The sequence below is a fragment of the Schistocerca americana genome, chromosome 11, assembly GCF_021461395.2.
Source record: "Schistocerca americana isolate TAMUIC-IGC-003095 chromosome 11, iqSchAmer2.1, whole genome shotgun sequence".
Taxonomy (NCBI): Eukaryota; Metazoa; Arthropoda; class Insecta; order Orthoptera; family Acrididae; genus Schistocerca; species Schistocerca americana.
Window position 1 is genome coordinate 129249355 of NC_060129.1, and position 24090 is coordinate 129273444.

At 40.8% G+C, this 24090-nt stretch overlaps 1 protein-coding gene across 3 annotated transcripts in view; it reads left to right on the forward strand.

The window, feature by feature from the left end:
• The first annotated feature begins 6403 nt into the window (after positions 1-6403).
• The window catches only part of LOC124553981 (THAP domain-containing protein 1 B-like), a 52990-nt gene continuing 35303 nt past the window's right edge, over positions 6404-24090 (forward strand). Inside the window, exons 1-3 of one of the 3 annotated variants that reach the window (XR_006968190.1) lie at positions 6404-6693; positions 6896-7037; positions 7160-7307. Coding sequence is in view for 2 of the 3 variants with exons in the window: in XM_047128005.1 (XP_046983961.1) it covers positions 6541-6693; positions 6896-7013; positions 7160-7188 (300 nt within the window). In the remaining variant the exon portion in view is untranslated. Of the gene's footprint in view, positions 6694-6895; positions 7038-7159; positions 7308-24090 lie in introns of those variants that run through there. The other 2 variants (XM_047128005.1, XM_047128004.1) reach the window with 2 other exon arrangements.

A 24090-nucleotide genomic window follows, 5' to 3' on the forward strand; every position in this document is an offset into this window, starting at 1 on the left:
AAAATTACAGCAAGAAAATTATAACTACATCTATGATTTAATAAACATACTTAAAGGTCCAAATAATAATATTATTTTCTGGGTGTGGAAATTTAATTATGAATGACATTTTAGTTAATTAATTTTCACAAATAATAAAATGTTTACTGATAGAGTGAAATGAGGGCTTTCAAATAATTGATGTCATTCTGGAAATAAACAATTGTTAGCTCACAATATGTTCTTGAGCATATGGCTTCTGAATAAAGCAAATTACAGATTTCTCTTAAAAGAACACATACAATGTTTACATTAGCAGACCTCAGTTAAACTGACAGATAATGAATTTTACTGAAACATCACTTAAATAGAAATTTTGGTGCTTTATGTAAATGTGGTACATCTACAACCAGCAGAATATAAAAAAAGAAGTAAGAAAGTTATCTAAGGAGTAGATTTATAGCAAATGCAGTTACTCCAACTTTCCAAGTTTCAAGTTCCTCATCTCTACAATGGAAGTGTGTATTATACTGTCCCAACCTAAAGAAAGTGAGTCTACAGTTCTCAAATCCAAAATGGTGCATGCATGTCAATAAGTGTTTCTGAAGTTACTGTTGATTGCTTTAGCACTGCAGATAAATCTATCTACATTATGAAAACCTACCAAATTTGGGATAGCTTTAACCCAGCACACAGCTGCAAGATCATGAAGGGAACATGGCATTAAAGAAAATGCTGTAAAATAATAATAGAGTACTTGTGTACGTAGTACACAGAGCTACAAAAGCAAACTTAAGTGTGTGGCATAAAAGGGCAGTCAAATACGAAAAAGATGGAAAATTGTAAGTAAACTACTCATTAATACTGAAGTACTTGGCATAGTTGTTAACACATTTATTCCACTGTAATTGCCTTACAATGGTCAATGCCTTTGTGGAAAAATGTTGCCAGACACACACCTCTTTATCTGAAGCAAAGGGACAGCCATGAATGCCTTTCTTCAGCACTTTAAAAATATGGAAATCACATGGAGAGAGATTGGGACTTTATTGAGAATATGTGTTTCCCAGCAAAACTTCTACAACCTACTCTATACAGTCCTGGCAGGCATTTTACTGGCAGGTTGCTTAAACTATGATGCAGAGTTTTGTCTGGGAAGCTTTCACACAACCTCCATACAGTCCCAATGTTTCCTTATGTGATTTCCATATTTTTGGAGCCCTAAAGAAACATTCTTGGTCATTCGTTTGGTTCACACCAAGAGTTCGTACAACACTGCAAACATTTTTCCATGAAGCGATTGACCATCTAGTCTCACAGGGGCATAAATGTATTCACAGCTATGGTGATCACTTTTAAAATACTTAACAGTTAACTTACTTTTTTCTATCAATCTTGTTTTATGGAGCTTTCCTCTTCGTGTATTCTTTCTGAAGTTTTGCATCAGTGTAACCTAATACATTACAACAAAAAAAGATGAATGTGACAGGGTTCAGATCCCATACAGAGCCAATCACAAAACATTTTCATTTCATTCATCACTTTCAAATTATTGTTTAATTCTGGTATGTTAACGCAATGCTAAATCTATAGTGGTAGATCCATGATTAGGTTGGGATTTCCTAATTAACGCATAGTAAGATAGAATTTTGCATGTGGGCAGTGCAAACCTTCCCCTCTGACTCCAACCCCTCCCATCCCCCTCACCCCCTCCACCACAAAAAAATTCATAAGACCTATTTTGTTTATCAGTTTCTTTGAGTGGCAATGGCAGTGTGCGTAAACACAAACACACATACCTGACCTAAGCGTCTGGCTGCCAAGGCCAGAATGTGAGCAGCAGTGCAAGATGCTCAAACTCTTGCCTTGGCAGCCAGAGACTGTGGCCGAGTCTCCGCATGTTGTGTTTGTGTGTTGTGTTATGTGCTGTTTAAATCTAATGAAGACCTGTTTAGCCAAAAGCTGTGTTTGACAGTCTTTTTGTTGTGCCTATCTGCGAATCAGCGACTCCACTATATGGTGGGTAGCAACTATCCTTTTCATAAAACTGTCAAACATATATCTTCATTTTTCATTGCTGTGACAAGACGAAGCAATCCAGGTACAGTTACTGGCATCACTATACTAAACCAAAAAACTGCTTTGGTTGTTATAACCAGTGCTCGATTTGTAATGGTATGCCATACTGATACGTCCGACAAGTCACTGTACTGGTACCTCTTCTTTTTTATAAATCAATCACTGGTCATAACTGTTACTACTTCTACTTGTTTTATTCGAGATCATGTCACATTCAGAAGGTCAAACCAAACTGAACATATCTAGAAGGAACTGTTGTAAATAAGTGTCCATTTTCGTAGCCCATTATGTACTCTCACAGACTGATCAATCTGAAGTTACAAGCAGAGGAGAGGTGATGCGTGGAATGAATCAAAGAAAAAGAACTGAACACATGCCATATAAGAAGCTGTGTATCACTGGCCGAATGTGCTACAATTAGCTCATTATACCTTATTTTAAACATATACACAGTGAATCTTTGATGAGGCTCAAGTTGCACTCCGGCACAAATTTTCACATGTCACTAATATACCTAATACAGATGATGTCTAATAGTTCACAGTAAGCAAACAAATTTTGAATAATTGAATATATTATAACAACATTCCATGCAGAACCAATCACAACACAGATTCTTGATTCTGTAATTACTTTCTGTGGGTGGGGATGGGAGCAGGGAATGTGAACAACACATGTATAAGATGGGAGAATACAACATACGTAAAAGACATACCGGTAACTCCTTTTGCAATAAACAAATTTATTTTACTGCTGTTGTTTTTAACATGTCATACTAAAAAATCACATTCACTGCAACAGTAACTCCAACACAAGAGATACACGTGTCATCCATGTCAATAAACATTTTATGACATGGGTTTTCACAGTGGAATGTAAACCATTTCATTTTCTTAAAGTGTATCCATGATACTACTACAGACAGTGATATAACATTATTAATATATTACCAGACACATTAATTTGACACAGATGGTAAAATAAAAATAATGATCTTGGGTACTGGCTGTTGCCTATCCCTAGTAACCATCCCAGAAAATATAGGGTGGTGGCAGAGAACGTTTGTTTGTGCAATCCTGTAGTCACTCTGTTGTGGTACTGGATTTGCAATGTGTTTCTGAAAATACATAAAAGATATATTGAATGAATTATTGCATATTTTAAGATAGAACCTGGCAGTAATGGAAAGAACAAACGTACGTAGAATAACATCATTAGATGTCAAATTAGAATAACATCAATAAATGTCAAATAAGAAAAGAATTATGTATGTACTGATCAGCAATATGAATTTTGTATGTAGAATACACCACTCTGTGGCCAATTAGGTCCAAATCATTTTCATAAAACTCACACATTTAACTACATATTAAGTTGTTAAATGGTGGCACATTTAATCAGCTAATCTGATCATGTATTGCATGCACATGGCAACTGGACAGCTGAAGATAGTGATGCTACGGATTTACTGACACTCATTATATAGGTACGTGTTCAAGGCATTAAGCATTCTAGTATCACCTTCACATTATATACATTTACTAACATTTCTTGACATAAATAAACCATCACAATTTCAAAAGAATAGAAATTTATTCTACTCATTCATCATATTCTGTACATCCCACCAAGAAGGTGAAAAAGAATAGAAATTTCTTCTACTCTACCGCCAAGGAGGTGAACCTACAGGGAGTAAGTGAAGGTAAACATTAACAAAAGACAACCAAACATTGCTTAAGCTGTACACTATATTAACAAGAAAATATCACAATACTGCTTAATGCTAGTTCTTTTTATGCCAGTTAAATGTGTTCTAGTGAATTAGAAGGAAAGCTGCTGCTACTTCAGTTACATTAGGTACCTTCAGGATGTCTTATAAGAAACTTGATATTTAGTTCATTAATCAAGTATTTTTTAGAAAAAAACAGTAACCTACATATGTAATTACATAGGACAGTTTACAACACACTACCTGCCATCCATCTAAAGAAGGAATGAAATCCTTGCACTAAGATAATCAATGGAAGGAGTCACTACTGATGTATTTTATAAATTTCCTTTGAATTTCCTAAGATAACTAATTTCTTGTTGTATGTTAGATGGGAGCTTCTCAAATATCTTCATACCATAATACATAACTTTGTTAAATCTTAGTTAAGGATGCAAAGTTTACACAAAAGTTATATTTCTGTCTTGTATTGATAGTGCAGATCAAATTTCAGCATGAACTGATTTTTTCACAACCACACTATGCCTTGATTAAAGTAACTGTGATTGTGGCAGTGACTAAGAGTCAGCCAACTGCTGTTCTTTCTTGACACCTATGTGCCCACTATAATGACTGATTTTTAGGCACCACACAGCTTTCTCAGCTGCAGTACGATGCACAGGAAGGCGAGAGCCAACTGTTGTTCTATCCACCATCCCCACTGATGTACTTCCCATTGCTGCTGACAATGACAACAATAAAAGTAATCTGAATGTAAGTTTTGCTCTATTTGCATTGCATGTGCAGCTCTTGCTCATTCCATGTGGAATGATGTAAATAAAGAATGACCCTTCACCACCATAGCTGTCTGCCAGCCATGAGGTTATTTTAATCAAAATTTAGAAGAAAACATAACAATTGTTTATCACTAAGTCTGCCAAAGATTCACAAAAGCGTTCAACAATAACCACAAAAGTTTTCTTATATAATTCACTAATATAATCTGAGAGGGAACGACAGGAGCGTCCGATCCCACGCGTCTGCTTTGACCCGTGACGTACGGGTGTTGTCGTGTGTGACGTCATGACGGCGTGGAGTTTGCCTTGTGAGTGTTGTGGTTTGTTGTGCTCTCTTGTGGTGTGTTCAGGGTTTTCGTTTGTGTGCTGTAATGGGTTCAGTTTGGTTTTGCTCATTATCCAGAATTGTTCAAGTGTCGGCTGTGTTTGTAGTGGAACTCGTTTTAGTGAGTGTGAAGCTTAATTTGGTGTTGTTCATTGCAGATCGTGTGGTAATTTTAGTAAAATTAATCGGTTGTTGTTTTTTTGTTCAGGAATGGATATGACGGATGCGACTACAACAGTAGTAAGTTGCATACAACACAGCTGTGAAAATAAATCTGCCGTTTATAACGTTCACGAGTACAACACTACACGTGCAGCTTTAGTACATACAGTCCAAATAGATCCTATACATTTATAATCTATGGGAAAATACGATATTCTAGCCACAATCATTTTAACCGATCAGCCTGTTTGCATCCCAGAATCCGAATGTACATTACATTTTCTGTTTTCTCTCCATCAACTTTGTGTTCCGCTTTTCGTCTCTTAGAACTCACAATACCACAAAGCCCATTACTAACTAGAATCTACTTGCCTACATTTCCAAAGCTGAGCGCCGGCGACGAAAGAAAAGCTTACTGTCATTTCAATACTGGAGCGAGGCAAGGCGAAAGTACGCTTGGAATTTCATACAAAAAACTAAACTATCATGCAATCATTAAATCGATGAAAGTTACAGATAGGGCGGACAAGGAAGATAAACACGAAAATAAAAGTAAGGTGGGTGCTTTACTGTAAACTCGATATAGGTTTAAAACTAAGTTTCCGACTTCTTCGAAAGTCGAAGTTTGGAAATACTACCAGTCTACTCGATTTGACCCTTAGCTTGAGGAGTTGCTTGTTGGGAATTACTGGGGGAGACAGGGATATATACAAATACGTCAAGCCCCATAACGCACTAACAAACCATATTGCAATTGATAATATAATTGTTGGAACGTATATATTTCACGTATAGTAATTAACTGAAGACATACCGATACACAATTTGTGCAGATTATATACGGACGGAATATACCATCTGTACCTTACAAAAATTGACCACAATTGAGTAAAGATAAGTAATCCAGATTACAGCAACTAGCATAAAGTTGCCATATGTAAATAATACCTTACCAAGAAATTTTGTGCGTATGAAATATATTCTTCACAGACAAACCAAGGGCAAGGGTGGTTATTGCTATTTTATTAGCAGTATAGAAATAAATACTTGATATAACTACGAAATTGTTTCTTACTCTCAATATTTTCCTGCTGAACTTGTAAAGTAAAATCAGCAGCGCTTGAATACTTCCGTGTTGCTGGGCGCTGCCAACAGATGTCAGTGCGAGACGCCACCTCAGAAAATATGGCTATCATTTTAGCTCCGTCTGCAATTCGTGACTGACCGAAAAACGAGTCGCATTGGAGCAACTACACCTAAAAACAAAGCTTACGCACACAATTCTGTGGGAGCTGTGAGGTTGGCGTTCTGCGATTGAGCAGTGCTATCTGTGGTAGAAGCGGTGTTTCATGTTTGGAAGCGTGGTCATTGCATGGGTTTGTTTTCATAGCAGTGACTGAAAGCTGGGCTTTGTTTTCGTAACATTTGTGGCGGAAATCTTGTTCTCACTGCCATATGCGATTCGGATTGTTATTGAGCATCTGCTCAAAATGCCACACAAGTGCTGTATGCCCTATTGTAGGGGAAACTACGACAACGGTTTAAAAGTTAGCGTCTTTTCATTCCCGTCTGATGAAGCATTAAGATTGAAACGGATCGCTGCAGTTCATAGGAATGACTGGGAACCCAGTAAACAGTTCGTTGTAAGTATCTGTAATTTAACTTTATTTCTATATTGTTACTCTTTAATACTGTTATGTTACAGAACTGAAAATTCAAATCAATAGCCTATCTATAACGAAGCATTATACTTTTAAGCTCACTTTATGCAGTCCTCAGTTAGATTTCATTTGTCGGTTTACATTCTGCCTTTACGTTAACAGTAAAATATATGCTTCTTTTCAGATATGTGAACTGCATTTCACTGCAGACGACATTGAGAAAATTACCAGTGCTTACGACCCAAAACTGGCAAACTCTTTACAGTTTACAGCACCTTTGGACCGTCCACGTTTAAAGAAACGTTCGTGAAAATTGATCGTAAAGGGTACTTGTAATCAGTTTTCAGATTAATGTACAGGTTCCTTAATTTTCTTACGATATTGTTAAATATCTAAGATTATGAAACATTGCTATACGAATCTCATGTTTATCTCTCTCTATTTGCAGATGCTGTACCATCAAAGTTGCCAGGATGACCTACGTCTTTATCTTCAAAACAAGCACCAGCTCGAGAAGATTCAGAGAGTCGCGAATGTTTGAAGAACCAAGCACTTGAGAAAGTCATTGAGCAGAGTGTGGGATCACACAAAAAATGATGGAGAAGAGTTAATTTGCTAGTTTAGAAGATTTTAAATCAAAATTATCTGATTGTGAAAAGCACAGTGACTAAGTCACGGTAACCAAATCAAATAATTTGTGTCTTGTTTTAAAGGATGCTCCTTATCTAAGTGTTGTGTGTCATGTTGTTATAAATAGTGATTTAGTGTTAAGTGCATTTGTGAAGGAAGCTTAGCTAAATTGTGCTGGTAAGATTAAATTACCAAACCAAGTAAGTGATACTGGTGCAGTTAGTAATATTTTGAAAGAGTTGTATGTGATGTTTCATATAAATGAGGCTCCATTTGAGGCAAGTTTGTCTTGCATTGAAGACATTTTGGAAAACTTGTAAGAAAAATTACCATAAAGTGAGCATAAAATTAAATTTTTGGAGGAACAAGTTTCATTTCCAAGATTTAATAGTCCAACAGAGATTAGGTATGGGAGTGTTTCAATGATTTTATGGTCATTAGCTTATTCTATCAGGCCACATGCATATAGGTTTTTGACGAGTGCTCGTAATTTTTCCATTTCAAGTCCCAGTACTTTGTCAAAACTTTGCAGTAAACTTCCAACTAACCCAATCATTGAGCTTCAGAGTGAGCAGTTTCTCAGTTACATACCACAAAAAGTTGGTGCTTTATCTGTGAATGATAAAACTGTCCTGTTGATGGATGAGATTTATTTAAAGTCACAACTTGACTATAAAGGTGGCAATGTTGTAGGTGGTGCTTTTAACACAGATGTGGTTTTGTGTGCAACTTGTGCTTATGTTTTTATGATCCAGAGTATGGATTCAGTGTACAAAGATGTGGTGCATATTCTCCCAGTTCACACAATTCAATTAAACTAGAAGCAGTGGGATTTCAGGTAATAGGAGTAGTAGCTGACAATAATGCTATTAATAAGAAAGCTATTTCGTACTTTTCTTCCCCCCCCCCCCCCTCCCTCCTAGTGTACAGATAAAATATGTTCATCCTGAGCAGACTTCTGCAGACCGCCCACTTTACTATTTTGTGGATACTGTACACATTTTAAAATGTAAACGGAACAACTGGGGTAATGAAAAGGACCAAAATATATGCTTTCCTTCTTTTAGTGATAGCTTGAAGGTAGGTCTTGCTTCTGTTAAAGCACTGAAGGGACTATATTTACTAGAAAAAGTTGAACTGTTGCAGTATGGCAGCACTTTAACACTTAAGTCACTATATCCAGATTCTTTTGAACGGCAAAAATGTGAAATTAGCATTGCGTATTTTTAATAACACGACAGTTGTTGCAATGCAACAACTAGGTGCAAGAAAGAAAGTGAAAACTGGGAGAGTACTGCCACATTTGTAAAAATAATAAGTCAGTGGTTTGATATTAAATGTTGAAACGCTGCTGAAGGGTAAAAGGCTAAGAAATGTTTACCAAGAACAGATTACTCTCAATTCAAAACATATTCATGTCTTTTTGAGAAACTTTCTCTCGTGGTTGTGTTCATTGGAAGATTGCAATGGAGGAAAGAAATTGACCAGAGAAACACACTTTGCTCTCAAACATACTACTGCAGCCTTTATTGATTTTAGTGAATACTGGCTGTGTGAGAAGAAGAGAACATATTTGCTCTTTGGGAAAATACAGACAGACAGTTTGAAGGACAGGTTTGGGAAATACTGCCAACTTAATGGGGGAAGTTACCATGTATCGCTAAGGCAGGTATTTGAAACAGAAGGAAAATTAAGGGCCCACAGTATGTTTTCTCTTGTGTTTGAAACAGAAGGAAAATTAAGGGCCCACAGTATGTTTTCTCTTGTGTTAAAGTCCAAAGTGTTTGGTGAAGTTGTTGTTAGACCTAATAATGTTGATGCTGCTTGTTGTAGAATCCCAGGCTTTCAAGATATCGACATCCCAGAGCTGTTAAATGTAGTAGTTGATGATAGTGATGTTGATGAAATAGACGAAAACACTTGGCCATTACTCCATTATATTGCTCACACCAAGTGCATCTAAAATAAATTGTCCATATTGTGAAGGGTTTGTAACATCCGAAGAAACAAGACAAGCAGATGATTTGATAATGGCAAATGACAGGGGAGGTTTAACATACCCTAGCAGTGATGTAGTCACATGTGTTTCCTATGTATACTTAATACTACAAAAAATTCTTAAAGAAAAGGAAAAATTTGTTCCTGCAACAAGTAAGTCAAAGAAATGTGCTTGTGAAAGAAGCAGCCATTAATGTGCCAAAAGACTTACTTCTTGGTTTCCATTGTTTAAATGGCCACACTCTTGAATCTATCATACGTTGTATATTGACTTGCAGTGCAAATATTTTACTTAACAACTTTGTAAAACAAAAAAATGATGTGTGTGTGACAAAAGATGTAATTATTTACAAATGAATGAAAAAGTCTTGACATCAGACTCCTTGTCACAAAAAATTGTGAAATAAATGTTTTCTGGACGTTTACTTATTAAAGTGAAGCTTGTTAAGTATCACATGCCCATTTTTCATAAATTATTAAATGAAAAAACTTGTAATAAATGATTTACATTATTTGCGGTGAATTTTTAAGGTCCTAGCGTAATTTTATTAACAATCAAGGAAAATCATTATTACTTATGTAGTCTAAACTATCATGTGGAAGGTTACCTAATTATAAAATCGAATATGCAGCAAGGCAATGCTGTAAGTGCTTAAAATTTTGCATCACATAAAAAGTAGGTAGTGGTGACTGAAAAAATAGGATTAATGATTTATTTTATTTGTAGGCTTATTTTGAAGGCCCTAGTGTATTTTTTTAATTTATTTTTTTTATTTTTATTTATTTATTTATTTATTTATTTTTTTGTATTCAAGTAAAATTATTATTCCTTAGGTAGTCGAAATATTGCGTTGGTTACCTAATTGTAAGATCTAATCAGCAGCAAGGTGACGCTATAAGTGCTTAAAGTTCTAAAAAGTAGGTAGTTGTGACTATATGAACTGCCTTTGAAGATATAGGATCCAATATTTATATAAATCTTTTTAACTCGATTGTGTTACGCCACAATTCATCATTTACAAACTAGGTGATACCGTATGCACTACTCTCTTAGTTGAAGGTTTCATTGTTTTCGTTACTTCTATCATTAGTTAAATAGCGAATGTGCATTCCCTTGCGCTACTTCAGTGCTAGTTTCTGAACTCAGTCGCAGAGCTGTGACGTCACAGCAGGCGTTGTGAAGCTTTGTTTCTTGGTGGTGTTGATAGGAGAAGTATGAATAGGTTTGTTGAAACAGTCGCCGGCGGGCTCACACGCATGCGCGTTGCAAACAGAAAACGTACCGTCGCCATGTTTTTTAAATTTTGCCTGTGTACTTTCTGTATGTCTTCACTAGCGTCATCAACCCCATATTTTCTCTGTTTTAACTTCTGCAACTTTTCCGCCACTTTACCGTTTTTAACAAAGTCACTGTTTTATTGCCTTTTTATATCGTTTGTTATCTTCCCATAATGTGTTATTTTTTCTCTTTTCTTATTTCGGCTTTACGCATCTATCGCCAGGGGGGATTGACATTCAGTAAGGGGAAAAAATTAACATCTCGAGGGTTGGATCCCCTCACTTCCAAATCGGAGGATTATGCCACCTGGGCTGCTCTCAAGGTGCCTTTGCCATCTGTCTGCCGGCTGCCGCCCGGTGCTCCCCACCACCACCGCCGCCGCCGGCGTCCCCCTGTCCTCATCACAGCCACCCTCCATATTTGTCTATTTCCCCATTTCAGTGACTCCTATTGCCAGTGGACAACGAATTCCATCATGGACATACCCACTAGCACCATCATTTACACCTCTACTTGCCCCACATCCACCATTACCTCATGAAGTGCCTCCCACTACCTTAAACAATGTCCTAACCTTGGCCTCGTCCTTCCTGCAACACCTGCTACGAATTCCACCCCACCCACTCCTCCAAATGCAAATCCTGAGCTCACTGTCCTCATTCATCACACTGACCAGCCCATCCATCCCATCAATTTCCTCCACCCTCCCCCTACAGCTGAAGACATCTGGTTCTTGACCATTGTTCTGCAGAATATCCACCCACTGCAGCATCCCCACACCCTCCAGCAGATCTTCCTTGCTGCTGCTCCGTCTTCCATTTCAATAGCTGCGCCACTTACTCTCACAACCAGGCCCACTTTATCTTCATATGCCTAGACACTTGTTTAAGCTCCTCTCTGCTCTTCCCCTGCCTCTCTGCTGAGCTACTGACAGACAAAACAACGAAACTATCGTCTGAAGAACACGTGTCTGATTTCTACCAACCACATACAGGCCCATTCTGAGTGCTGCGCAGAGTGCCAAAAGACTACGTGATAGATTGGAACGGAAAGCCGGGCTTTTCTATTGCGAAAACACACAGCAATCACAGACAATTCTAGCTACTTAATCCATGGCAGCAAATGGATAAATGTATGTACAATGATGCTGGGAGTGGAATGACAAATCGACATGATTGGGCTGAGCGCCCTTTATTTGACAAAATAATACTAATCTGGAATCTAGATTTCTAATTTTTATGATGGCATTCAGATCCACAGATACCATTCACCACATCAACCAGCTCTGTGCTGCATTGTGCAGCTACCTACTGCCAGGTACTCCATATCAATGACATCATGAGAGAGCAGAATGGGACGCTCCACGGAACTCACAGACTTTGAACATGGTCAAGTGATTGGGTATCACCTGTGTCATACGTCTGTATGCGAAATTTTCACACTCCCAAACATACCTAGGTGCAATGTTTCCGATGTGATAGTGGAGTGGAAACTAGAAGTAACATATACAGCACAAAAGCATACAGACTGACCTCGTCTGTTGACTCGCAGAGACCGCCGTCAATTGGAGAGGATCGTTATGTGTAGTAGGCAGACATCTATCCTGACTGTCACACAGGAATTCAAAGCTGCATCAGGATCCACTGCAAGTACTATGAAAGTCAGGCAGCAGGTGAGAAAACTTGGATTTCATGGTCGAGCAGCTGTTCATAAGCCACACATCACGCCGTTAAATGCCAAATGACACCCCGTTCGGTGTAAGGAGAGTAAACATTGGACGATTGAACAGTGGAAAAACGTTGTGTGGAGTGACGTATCGCGGTACACAATCTGGCATCCAATGATCAGGGTGCGGGTATGGCGAATGTCTGGTGAACGTCATCTGCTAGCGTATGTAATGCCAACAGCAATCTTCTGATGTGGTGGTGTTATGGAGTGGTCGTGTTTTTCATGGAGGAGGCTTGCACCCCTTGTTGTTTTGTGTTGCACTATCACAGCACGGGCCTACATTGATGTTTTAAACACCCTCTTGCTCCCACTGTTGAAGATCAAGTCGGGGGTGGCGATTGCACCTTTCAACACGATCGAGCGCCTATTCGTAATGCACGGCCTGTGGGGGAGTGGTTACACGACAATAACATCCCTCTAAAGGACTGGCCTGCACAGAGTCTTGACCTGAATCTTACAGAACACCTTTGGGATATTTTGGAATGGCAGCTTCGTGCCAGGCCTCATCGACCGACATCAATACCTCTCCTCAGTGCAGCACGCCGTGAAGAATCGGCTGTCATTCCCGAAATAACCTTCCAGCACCTGATTGAACGTATGCCTGCAATAGTGGAAGCTGTGATCAAGGCTAAAGGTGGGCCAACACTGTACTGAATTCCAACATTACCGATGGAGGGCGCCACGAACTTGTAAGTCATTTTCAGCCAGGTTTCCGGATACTTTTGATCACATAGTGTATGTTTCGTAGTGGGAAACTGCTGTTTATTTGCAAGCTTTTACGTGAATATACAGTGCTATTACAAATGATTGAAGCGATTCATAAATTCACTGTGGCTCCATTCATTGGCATATGGTCACGACACACTACAGATACGTAGAAAAACTCATAAAGTTTTGTTCGGCTGAAGCCGCACTTCAGATTTCTGCCGCCAAAGCGTTCGAGAGCGCAGTGAGACAAAATAGCGACAGGTGCCGAGAAAGCGTTATGTCGTGCCTGAAATGCACTCACATCAGTCACTCATAACAGTGCAACGACACTTCAGGACGAAGTTCAACAAAGATCCACCAACTGCTAACTCCATTCGGCGTTGGTATGCGCAGTTTAAAGCTTCTGGATGCCTCTGTAAGGGGAAATCAACGGGTCGGCCTGCAGTGAGCGAAGAAATGGTTGAACGCGTGCGGGCAAGTTTCACGCGTAGCCCGTGGAAGTCAACGAATAAAGCAAGCTGGGAGCTAAACGTACCACAGCCGACGGTTTGGAAAATCTTACGGAAAAGGCTAAACCAGAAGACATACCGTTTACAATTGCTACAAGCCCTGACACCCGATAACAAAATCAAACGCTTTTAATTTTCGGCGCGGTTGCAACAGCTCATGGATGAGGATGCGTTCAGTGCGAAACTCGTTTTCAGTGATGAAGCAACATTTTTTCTTAATGGTGAAGTGAACAGACACAATGCGCGAATCTGGGCGGTAGAGAATCCTCACGCATTCGTGCAGCAAATTCGCAATTCACCAAAAGTTAACGTGTTTTGTGCAATCTCACGGTTTAAAGTTTACCGGCCCTTTTTCTTCTGCGAAAAAAACGTTACAGGACACGTGTATCTGGACATGCTGGAAAATTGGCTCACGCCACAACTGGAGACCGACAGCGCCGACTTCATCTTTCAACAGGATGGTGCTCCACCGCACTTCCATCATGATGTTCGGCATCTCTTAAACAGGAGATTGGAAAACCGATGGATCGGTCGTGGTGGAGATCATGATTAGCAATTCGTGTCATGGCCTCCACGCTCTCCTTACTTAACCCCATGCGATTTCTTTTTGTGGGGTTATGTGAAAGATTCAGTGTTTAAACCTCCTTTACCAAGAAACGTGCCAGAACTGCGAGCTCGCATCAACGGTGCTTTCGAACTCAATGATGGGGACATGCTGCGCCGAGTGTGGGAGGAACTTGATTATCGGCTTGATGTCTGCCGAATCACTAAAGGGGCACATATCGAACATTTGTGAATGCCTAAAAAAACTTATTGAGTTTTTGTATGTGTGTGCAAAGCATTGTGAAAATATCTCAAATAATAAAGTTATTGTAGAGCTGTGAAATCGCTATCGACCTGGATAGAGAGGGTATCCCGGTAGGCATCCCAGTCAGCCAAGAGGAAATTATTACTTCTTTATTGTTATTGTTCACCTTATACAAATGTAGGCATGCAGCAGGTAAATCTACTCTGCTCTTCAACCACAAGCATTACAGTAAAAGAGAAAACGAAGACAGGAAAGTAACAGATTGGTGGTTAAAAAAACAGTAGGTACAAAAATTAAAAACACGAAGCCATTCACACTCGACGAAAAAACACAAGAAATGGTCAGCGCTGCGCACAAACACTGATGACTTAGATGGTACAAGTGAACGAAGGAGCGTGGCGGGAAAAAACACTAAATCACAAACACGATGGCACACACACGAGAAACTGATGGCGATAATATCCAGCGTGCGAATGTCCACTGAACGTGTTCGAGTCCAGGGACCTGCCAAGAGGGGAAGAAGTTGGTGGGGGAGGGAGAGGGGAGAGCAAAGATGGTAATGGCAGAGGAGATGGTGGGAGGAATGAAGGTATGGGGGTAGGGGAAGCTGGGGGAGGAGGGGGGGAAAGGAGGAGGGAGGGAAGGGGGAGAGAAGGGAGAGAGGGTGCCCATAGGAACAAACACAGGAAGAGGGAGAGGAGTATCAATATTGGTAGGAGGGGTAGATGGAGGGGAGGAGGGCATCATCAGGGAGGGGGAGCTGGTGGAAGCCTCCTTGGGAGAGGGTAACGAGAGTGGTGAGATGGAGAGCTGGTGGAAAGCAGAAATACAGGCATGGCAGCGGGTGGGGTCGGGAGAGAATGGGAGAGACAAGCGGGTGAGGAGGATCCAGGTTACGGTAAGTGTAGAGGACCCGTATCTGTTGGAGGAAAAGGAGGAGGTGGGGAAACGAAATAGGGTCATGCAGCATCCACGTGGGGGAGGGGAGACGGATGTGATAGGCGAGTTGAAGAGCATGGCGTTCAAGGATCTGAAGGGATTTGGAAAAGGTAGGAGGGTCAGAGATCCAGGCAGGGTGGGCATAGCAGAAGATAGGGCAGATGAGGGATTTATAGATGTGGAGGATGGTGGACGGGGGTCCAGACCCCATGTACGGCCAGAAAGGAGCTTGAGGAGACAGAGTTTGGAGTGTGGCTGGGAGTGTCCGGAGGTGGGGGGTCCAGGAGAGGCGACAGTCAAGGGTGACGCCTAGGTACTTAAGGGTCCAGGTGAGGGCGATAGGGCGGCCATAGATGGTGACATAGAAGTCGAGGAGGCGAGAGGAAGGGGTGGTTTTGCCTACAATGATCGCCTAGGTTTTGAAAGGTTGGACCTTGAGCAACCACTGGTTGCACCATGTGGTGAACCGGTCAAGATGTGACTGGAGAAGATATTGGGAGCGTTGCAGGGTGGGGGCGAGGGCAAGGAAGGTGGTGTCATCGGCGCATTGGAGAAGGTGGATGGGAGGTGAAGGCGACGGCATGTCCACCATATACAAAAGGTACAGAAGAGGGGAGAGGACGCAGCCTTGGGGCACACTGGCACCGGGGAAAAAGGTGTAGGAATCCATGTTATGGATGGTGAGGTAGGAAGGACGTTGGGAAAGAAAGGACCCAATCAGACGGACGTAGTTAATAGGAAGGGCGTAGGTTTGGAGCTTGAAGAGGAAACTGGAATGCCACTACTGGTCATAGCCGCGTTCGAGATCAAGGAAGGGGAAGATAGCAGATAGACGGGAATTGAGCTGTTGGGAGAGGAGATGAGTGAGGTGAAGGAGAAGGTCATCATTAGAGAAGGACGGCCGAAAGCCATACTCGGTAAAGGGATGGAGGCGGTGCTGGTGGTGATGCTAGAGGATGTGTCAGGAAGGATGGATTCCAGGACCTTGCTGAAGACCGAGGTAAGGCTGATGGGACTGTAGAAAGAGACAGCGGACGGCGGTTTGTCGGGTTTAAGGAACATCAGGATGCAGGAGGTTTTCCACAGGTCAGGGTACTAGCCGATGGAGAGGACTACATTGTAGAGCCTGGCCAGAGTGGAGAGGAGGGAGGCAGGAATTTCACGAAGGTGGCGATAGGTGACATGATCTTGACCAGGAGCGGTGTTACATTTCGTGCAGAGTGTAGCGATGATATCCTGAGTAGTGATGCGGTCATTGAGTTTGGTGTGTGCAATGTTGTCCAAGTACTGGAAACCATGGGCTAGGGGAGGGACACAGGTGTCAGTTCGATCATGGACATCTGGGAAGAGGGGGTAATCGATCTGGGGATCATCGGGGATGATAAAGACATTGGACAGGTAGGAGGCAAAGTGATTGGCCTTACTAAGGTTGTCAGGGAAGGGTTGATCATCGTGAAGGAGAGGGTAGTAGGGAGGGTGTTTAGATCCGGTAAGGCAGCTGAAAGCTGACCAGTACTTGGACGAGTTGATAGGAAGCGTAGCACTAAGACGGGTGCATGTCTGTCGCCAGTCCCAGCGTCTCTTAGCCGCGAGCAAGTTTCAGAGGTGTCGTTGTAGTTGCGTGTGGCCAGTGTCCGGTTCACGCATGTGAAGGAGGGCACAGTAGAGACGACGGCAAACACGGAGAAGGAGGACGGCCTGTGGGGCTAAAGTAGGACAGTGGGGGTGGATGGCGACGGAAGTTATGTGGGTCTCCACGGCCTCAGACAAGGTCTGCAGGAGAAAGGAGGGGGCACGGATAAAATCATCAGGGTGGTGGTAGGTGAGAGGGTATCCCGGTAGCTATTCCAGTCGGCCTTGAGTAAATTATGAATCGCTGACAGATATTTCCATAGTCGCTCGAATTCCTTATGGTAACTCTCTTTATACTACCCATCCACGCTAAATTGACATATAAGGCGGTGGCTCAAGGGAACAACCATACTTGTTAATTCCTGTACTGCAGCTCCTATCAGCCACCGCTCGGACATTAACTTTATTTAATTGTTTGTGCTAAAAGTAACGACGGCACATGAAATAGTACACAGTTCTTGTCAACAGATGGCGCGCAGTCTCACAGTTATTCCCATGGTCTATAGAACGCTTTCCAAATGGTCTATCCCTCTCTTTCGTTCGTAACCTGATCTCCGATGAGTTGACAGGATAGCATAGTATGATCTTCGGTCAACAGATGGCGTGAGTCACTGTTGACACTAGATAGTTATTGAAATAACTGCCTGTATCAGAGGAATGGTTATAGCGGTAACCGTTACTTCTCAGTATCCGGTTATTTCTATCAGTTACGTTATTTTTTGCCACCTCTAGTACTGGTACTGGGAATGACTGGAACCAAGGGGAAACTACAGTCGTAATTTTTCCCGAGGGCGTGTGGTTTCAGTGTATGGTAAAATGATGATGGTGTCCTCTAGGGTAAAATATTCCAGAGGTAAAGTAGCCGCCATTCGGATCTCTGGGTGGGGACTACTGAGGAGGGCGTCGTAATCAGGAGAAAAAAAATTGGCGTTCTATGTATGGGAGTGTGGAATGTCAGATCCCTTAATCAGGCAGGCAGGTTAGAAAAGTTATAAAGGGAAATGGATAGGTTAAAGTTACGTATAGTGGGAATTAGTCAAGTTCAGCGGCAGGAGGTACAAGATTTCTGGTCAGGTGAATACAGGGTTATAAATAAAAAATCAAATAGAGTAATGCAGGAGAAGGTCTAATAATGAATTTAAAAAATAGGAGTGCGGGTGAGCTACAGTGAACAGCATAGTTAACACCTTATTGTAACGAAGGTAGACACGAAGCCCACACCTGCCACAATAGAACAAGTTTATGTGCCAACTAGATCCGCACATGGACTCTGACCACAATCTATTGGTTATGAACTGTAGATCAAAAATGAAGAAAGTGCAAGAAGGTGGGAAATTTAAGAACTTGGTACCTGGATATACTGGGAGAACGAGGGGTTGTAGAGAGTTTCAGGGAGACCATTAGGGAACGATTGACAAGAATGGGGAAAATAAATGCTGTAGAAGAAGAATCAGTAGCTTTGATGCATGGAATAGTGAAGGCAGGGGAGGATCAAGTAGGTAAAAAGATGAGGGCTATTAGAAATCCTTGGGTAACAGAAGAAATATTGAATTTAATTGATGAAAGAAGAAAATTTAGAAATGTAGTAAATGAAGCATGCAAAAAGGAATACAAACGTCCCAAAAATGAGATCCACAGGAAGGGCAAAAAGGCTAAGCAGCAATGGCTAGAGGACAAAAGAAAGGAGGTACAGACATATATCACCAGGGGTGAAATAGATACTACCTACAGTAAAATTTAAGAGACCTTTGGAGGAAAGAGAACCACTTGTTTGAATATCAAGAGCTCAGATAGAAACCCAGTACAATGCCCTTAGTGACACTGTAGCGAGAAGGAAACGACTCTGCCTTACTTCTCTGGTTTATGTATCACTAACCTGGTGTCTTGCTGCTTCGGTAGTCCCTCATCCCAAGTATTAGCACTCAGCCACCAGGTTCAATGTACGGGCGATCTTGCTGAAGTGGAGTGTTTCTGGATGCCAGTAGTTAAATGCCAACAACGCTTTGTACTATACTCATTTTAATAAAGAAAATACTTTGAAACACACTTCACCGAACTTCCAATATGGCGGCTCTTGGCTACGCCGTTATTCAACCCTTTTACAACAAATTAACACTTTTCTAACTTTCCATAATCGTAATACACACTGCCCACGACACGTGGCGTTCACTGATAACTAACTTTCACTATCTCATGTTTAACAGCTGGAACATTTATTCGTCATCGTTCTTTTGGAGCCACCCCCAGTTACTCGAACGTGCTTTTTCAGTGGCGCCTCGCTACTAACTCGCCCTCTCTTCCCGACGGACAAGAGAAACCCCACCTTTCTCTCTCAGCCTATAAGGACACTTCGCTCATTTCCTACACACAACGTATATATATATATATATATATATATATATATATATATATATATATATATATATATATATGTCCAAACTTTCAGCCAATGGGCGTTCAGATTGCTGTTGCTAGGCGGATGTGACATCATGTTTACGGAAACTGTGACGGAAGTTTGTCTCGTAACACTGTCTCAGATTGTAAGATCCTACTCCGAATAGACGGATCTCGTCCCTACTAAGGTTGCACAACATTGCCTCCTATGGTTTCATCACTAATGCTCCTTGTTGACGCTTAATTGTCAAATGAACATGTAGCCTGGCTGCTGCTGAGCATTCCTCATCGCTTAAATGTGCGTAATAATTGGCTTAAACACGTGAAGGGATTGAAAGTGCATTACACATTCCTCCCTCTTCTTTTATTTTCAAAATTCAATATGCTCGAAGACCTTGTTTAATTTTGAAATATTCTCGGTTGGGTGTCTCTTGCCCTCGGTTAACTTCTTTAATCACTGGTATTACTTAATCTTACGCATACTCTACAATCATTGCTTATCGACTACTGTTCTTATTATTACGCTATCCTTAACACGATATAGCTATACAAATATATGTCCCATTAAAGTGAGTATGCATTCTATCTTTAAAATTACTTCTGATCATTATCTGATGCGATCTTTATCTGATGCCTTGAGAGTGGCACCATTTTAGCTTTAAATCTTTTCTGAATATACCATGAACACTATCTAATACATACCTTAATTACAATTGAATACTTATTCTGATGCACTACTGTTTTATCTGAGATGGAATATATACTCACATGCCCTTTCCTTTTAGCTCATCTAAACATTTACATATTAATTATTTCTATATCCGATACAGAACAAGCTAATCAAAAATTTATAAAACTCGCATTTGGCTAATCTTACTTTATAATGTCCATTTTCTACTACATACAAGAACATGTTCCATAATCATCGGCTATGTAATTGCCGTCCTATTAGTCACTGGTTCACTACTTTGTTTTCCTTTTTCGTCGTGAATGACGTCCTTCTCACTCTTATAACTATAAAGCATTCCCTCTAACTTATCTCAATACTTCTTATCTTTACTCAAGGTAGCTCTCGGGTTACCATTACCCATTATTAGATGTGGGGACACCTTTGTATGACCCTCATCATCTTTATACTACATAACTTATAGGGATACCGTCCTCAGCCGCTCATTAACTTATACCTTTTCTTTCTTTTATTCTATGGTGTTTGGACCCAGTTCCCATACTTACATAACTTCAATTCTTCATCATATTCTGCTGCACTTACCTCTTTATCCTTTGGTCACCATTTACCTTGTCAGTTGGCTAAACATATGTTTCGCATTTTGTTACCATTCAGTCTCGTTACTGTTCACTTATCTAAGCACAATTGCAGAATGATACCCACTCATATCTATTTTTCCTGTTTTTCTAAGTTGTTTCAAAAAAATGGCTCTGAGCACTATGGGACTTAACATCTATGGTCATCAGTCCCCTAGAACTTAGAACTACTTAAACCTAACTAACCTAAGGACATCACACAACACCCAGCCATCACGAGGCAGAGAAAATCCCTGACCCCGCCGGGAATCGAACCCGGGAACCCGGGCGTGGGAAGCGAGAACGCTACCGCACGACCACGAGATGCGGGCTGCTAAGTTGTTTGTTCACTGTCTCCACGGTGTCTTTTTAGAATTTGTTAAATTTGTTTCCAACAGGATAATATTCTTTGTCTCTATACCTTGTTTACTCCAATCATAGCTTTTTCCTTGTTGTACTGACTGTCTTTTAGGGTCGTTACATGTTATAATCATATAATTTCAGATTTTTCTAAACATTTTCCAACAGGATAAGACAATTTTATAGATAGCTTTTCCTTTTTTGTACCGTCTCTTTTTCTCACTTACCAGTGTCACTTGCTATTCCCATGTTCCTATATTCGAAGATGAGCAGCGACTGATGATAGAGTATCGTTTTGACAGAAACAAGGGAATATTGCCAATATGACGAGAATTGGAATATTTTGACAATGCCTGAGCACCTGGTGTGTGTCACGTACCTTACCTTGCAAAGCAGTGGTATACTCTGAAGTTGGATAGCGAAGAATTAAAGATGATAGTAAATAGTTCTGACTGAAAGAAGAGGAAGATTGACAATATGAAGGGAAACTGAAATAATATTCGCTACAGTCGCAGGTTCGAATCCTGCCTTGGGCATGGATGTGTGTGATGTCCTTAGGTTAGTCAGGTTTATGTAGTTCTAAGTTCTAAGGGGCTGATGACCACAGATGTTAAGTCCCACGGTGTTCAGAGCCATGTGAACCATTTTTTGAAATAATATTGTCAATAACTTGAGTGCCAGGTGTTTGTTAAACACCTTGTGTTGTAGAGAACACAACGCCCTCCGAGGTTAAAAAAATGGCTCTGAGCACTACTGAGGTCATCAGTCCCCTAGAACATAGGACTGCTTAAACCTAACTAATTTAAGGACATCACACACATCCATGCCTGAGGCAGGATTCGCACCTGCGACCGAAGCGGTCGCTCGGTTCCAAACTGTAGCGCCTAGGACCGCTCGGCCACCACAGCCGGCTGAGGTTTTCCGTTGATCCTTTGACCAGTTGTGTGTATCCTGTCTATCATTGTCTCCTGCTGATTTATTCCATTATCTGTGTGTTGAGGATATTGTATCTGTCTGTTTGTCAGTTCTCCTTCTATCCTATTTTCATTAGGTCCGTTATTTCCCCAGGGGTTCCTTCTCCAACCTTCTAGATTCTGATTGTTCCCTGAAAATGAATCCAATTGGTCCAACGCTTGCACAATTGCGTTTACATCTGACTTATATATTCCTATCAATTTTCCTTGTACCCTCAGAGGCAACTTGATCAAAATAATTGATATTAAATCCGTTTCTTTCAGGGGATCATCTAAATACAAGTTCTTTTCCACATACGTCTGGAAGAACTCTTTGTAACTCCTGCAACCACAATTACTTAAGTTTCGACAGTGGCATTGTAGTGAGAAGGAAGCAACTCTGCCTTACTTCTCTGGTTTAGTATCACTAACCTGGTGTCCTGCTGCTTCGGTAGTCCCTCGTTGCACAGTAGTAGCGCTCAGGTACCAGGTTCCATGTAGGTGCGATCCTGGCAGTCATTTCTGAATACAGACATGTGCAAATATTTTTACTGCTCTAGGAGAACTCGTCTTTGTTGCATTTTTTTCGTACCGTAATTAGCAAAATAACATAAGGCTCATTCTGCTTAAGAACTTGATGCCTCCAAATCCTTAAATAAGAATCTGCGAGCGGTAGTAATGCATGAAAGGAAACAAACTGTTGGACAAAAGAATGGAGAGCTCCCTGGTTTTGCGTTTTCGATAGATCGTATGACAAGAATCTGGTGTCACATTCTACTTCAGAACCCTAAACTGTTTATTTTTTTACTTCATACGAAAACAAAACCTATAATATGAGAATACGAAATGCCTTACGTGCCTCTCAGAAACTTCAGTTTTTTGTGTTTATTTCCTCATTTCATACTAAAACAAGGGCGTTGATACGAGAGGAAGAAATGAAGTATATGTTTGCAAGACATAATATTTCCTTGTGTGCAACTACTGCATACATGGGATTCAAATAGCGTGGAAATTTCATCACTGGTCAATATTCTGATGACTAATGACATGATACCCGTTGCAATTCCTCCATGGCACCTGTGAGTAGAGTCTCACGTTGGTTTCTATGAGAACACGCAGGCAGTGATATCCGCTCACTGCAGTCAGAGCCATGTTTATTTCCTTCTGTTTATGGAGAAGCGTCTGCAGCAGCGTCCACGCTCAGCCAACATAGACAAATCGTGGCGGCATTGGGCACTGCTAATCGTTGCACTTGTCGCGGGTCACGACAACAAGAGCGCACTGTCGCTGGTATCGATATAATGGAGTTTATACATCTTACTTGCTTAACGTAATACGCAGGACATTGGTTCAGTAAAAATTCAGTTTGTAATAACTAGCCATTGCATTACAATGGTTAACAGTTACATTTGATGCAATATTTATTGTTGCTTGTCTCTCTTATGTTGATAGTATTGATTCAGATCGGGCACGAACATGAAAACACACACACACACACACACACACACACACACACACACACACTCACTCACACAGAGAGAGAGAGAGAGAGAGAGAGAGAGTCACTGATTCCAGTGAGAGTGACGGCTGCTGTCTGTTGAACAACACATGCACCAATCAATTACGCAGAGACACTGCGACCGAATGGTGTCTCAATTGTTGGCAACAAATTCCAGCTGTAGTAGTAGTGCAAAACACACTGTTGGAGCTATCAGATGGAAAATATTATGTTCACACTACTCTTTGCTCGAGTTTACGTCTTTTGGTAGGACTCAGCCTTTCATTTCTTCCTAGAAAGTTAACGATAAAAGCATCATAACACGTCACCAGTAACAGAATTGCATAGGAATGCTCAATGAGCGACCTGATGATGTTCAAGCCAAACTGCAATTATACTCATTCCATTGATTTTTGTTGTTTCGAACTGGAGCACTCAGTACTCCTAAACCAGACTTCTGAACTTGCATGTTGAATACAAATGTCGCATGATGGTTAAATCGTAATCCATCACTTATGTCAGTAGTCGAGACTTCTTTAACGTGGAAAATCATTAATGCCAGAACGATCTTTGTTGAATCAATAATATCTTTTTCTGGCGTATTTTTCGCAAAAGCCCTCGCTCCGGACACAGTTCAAATC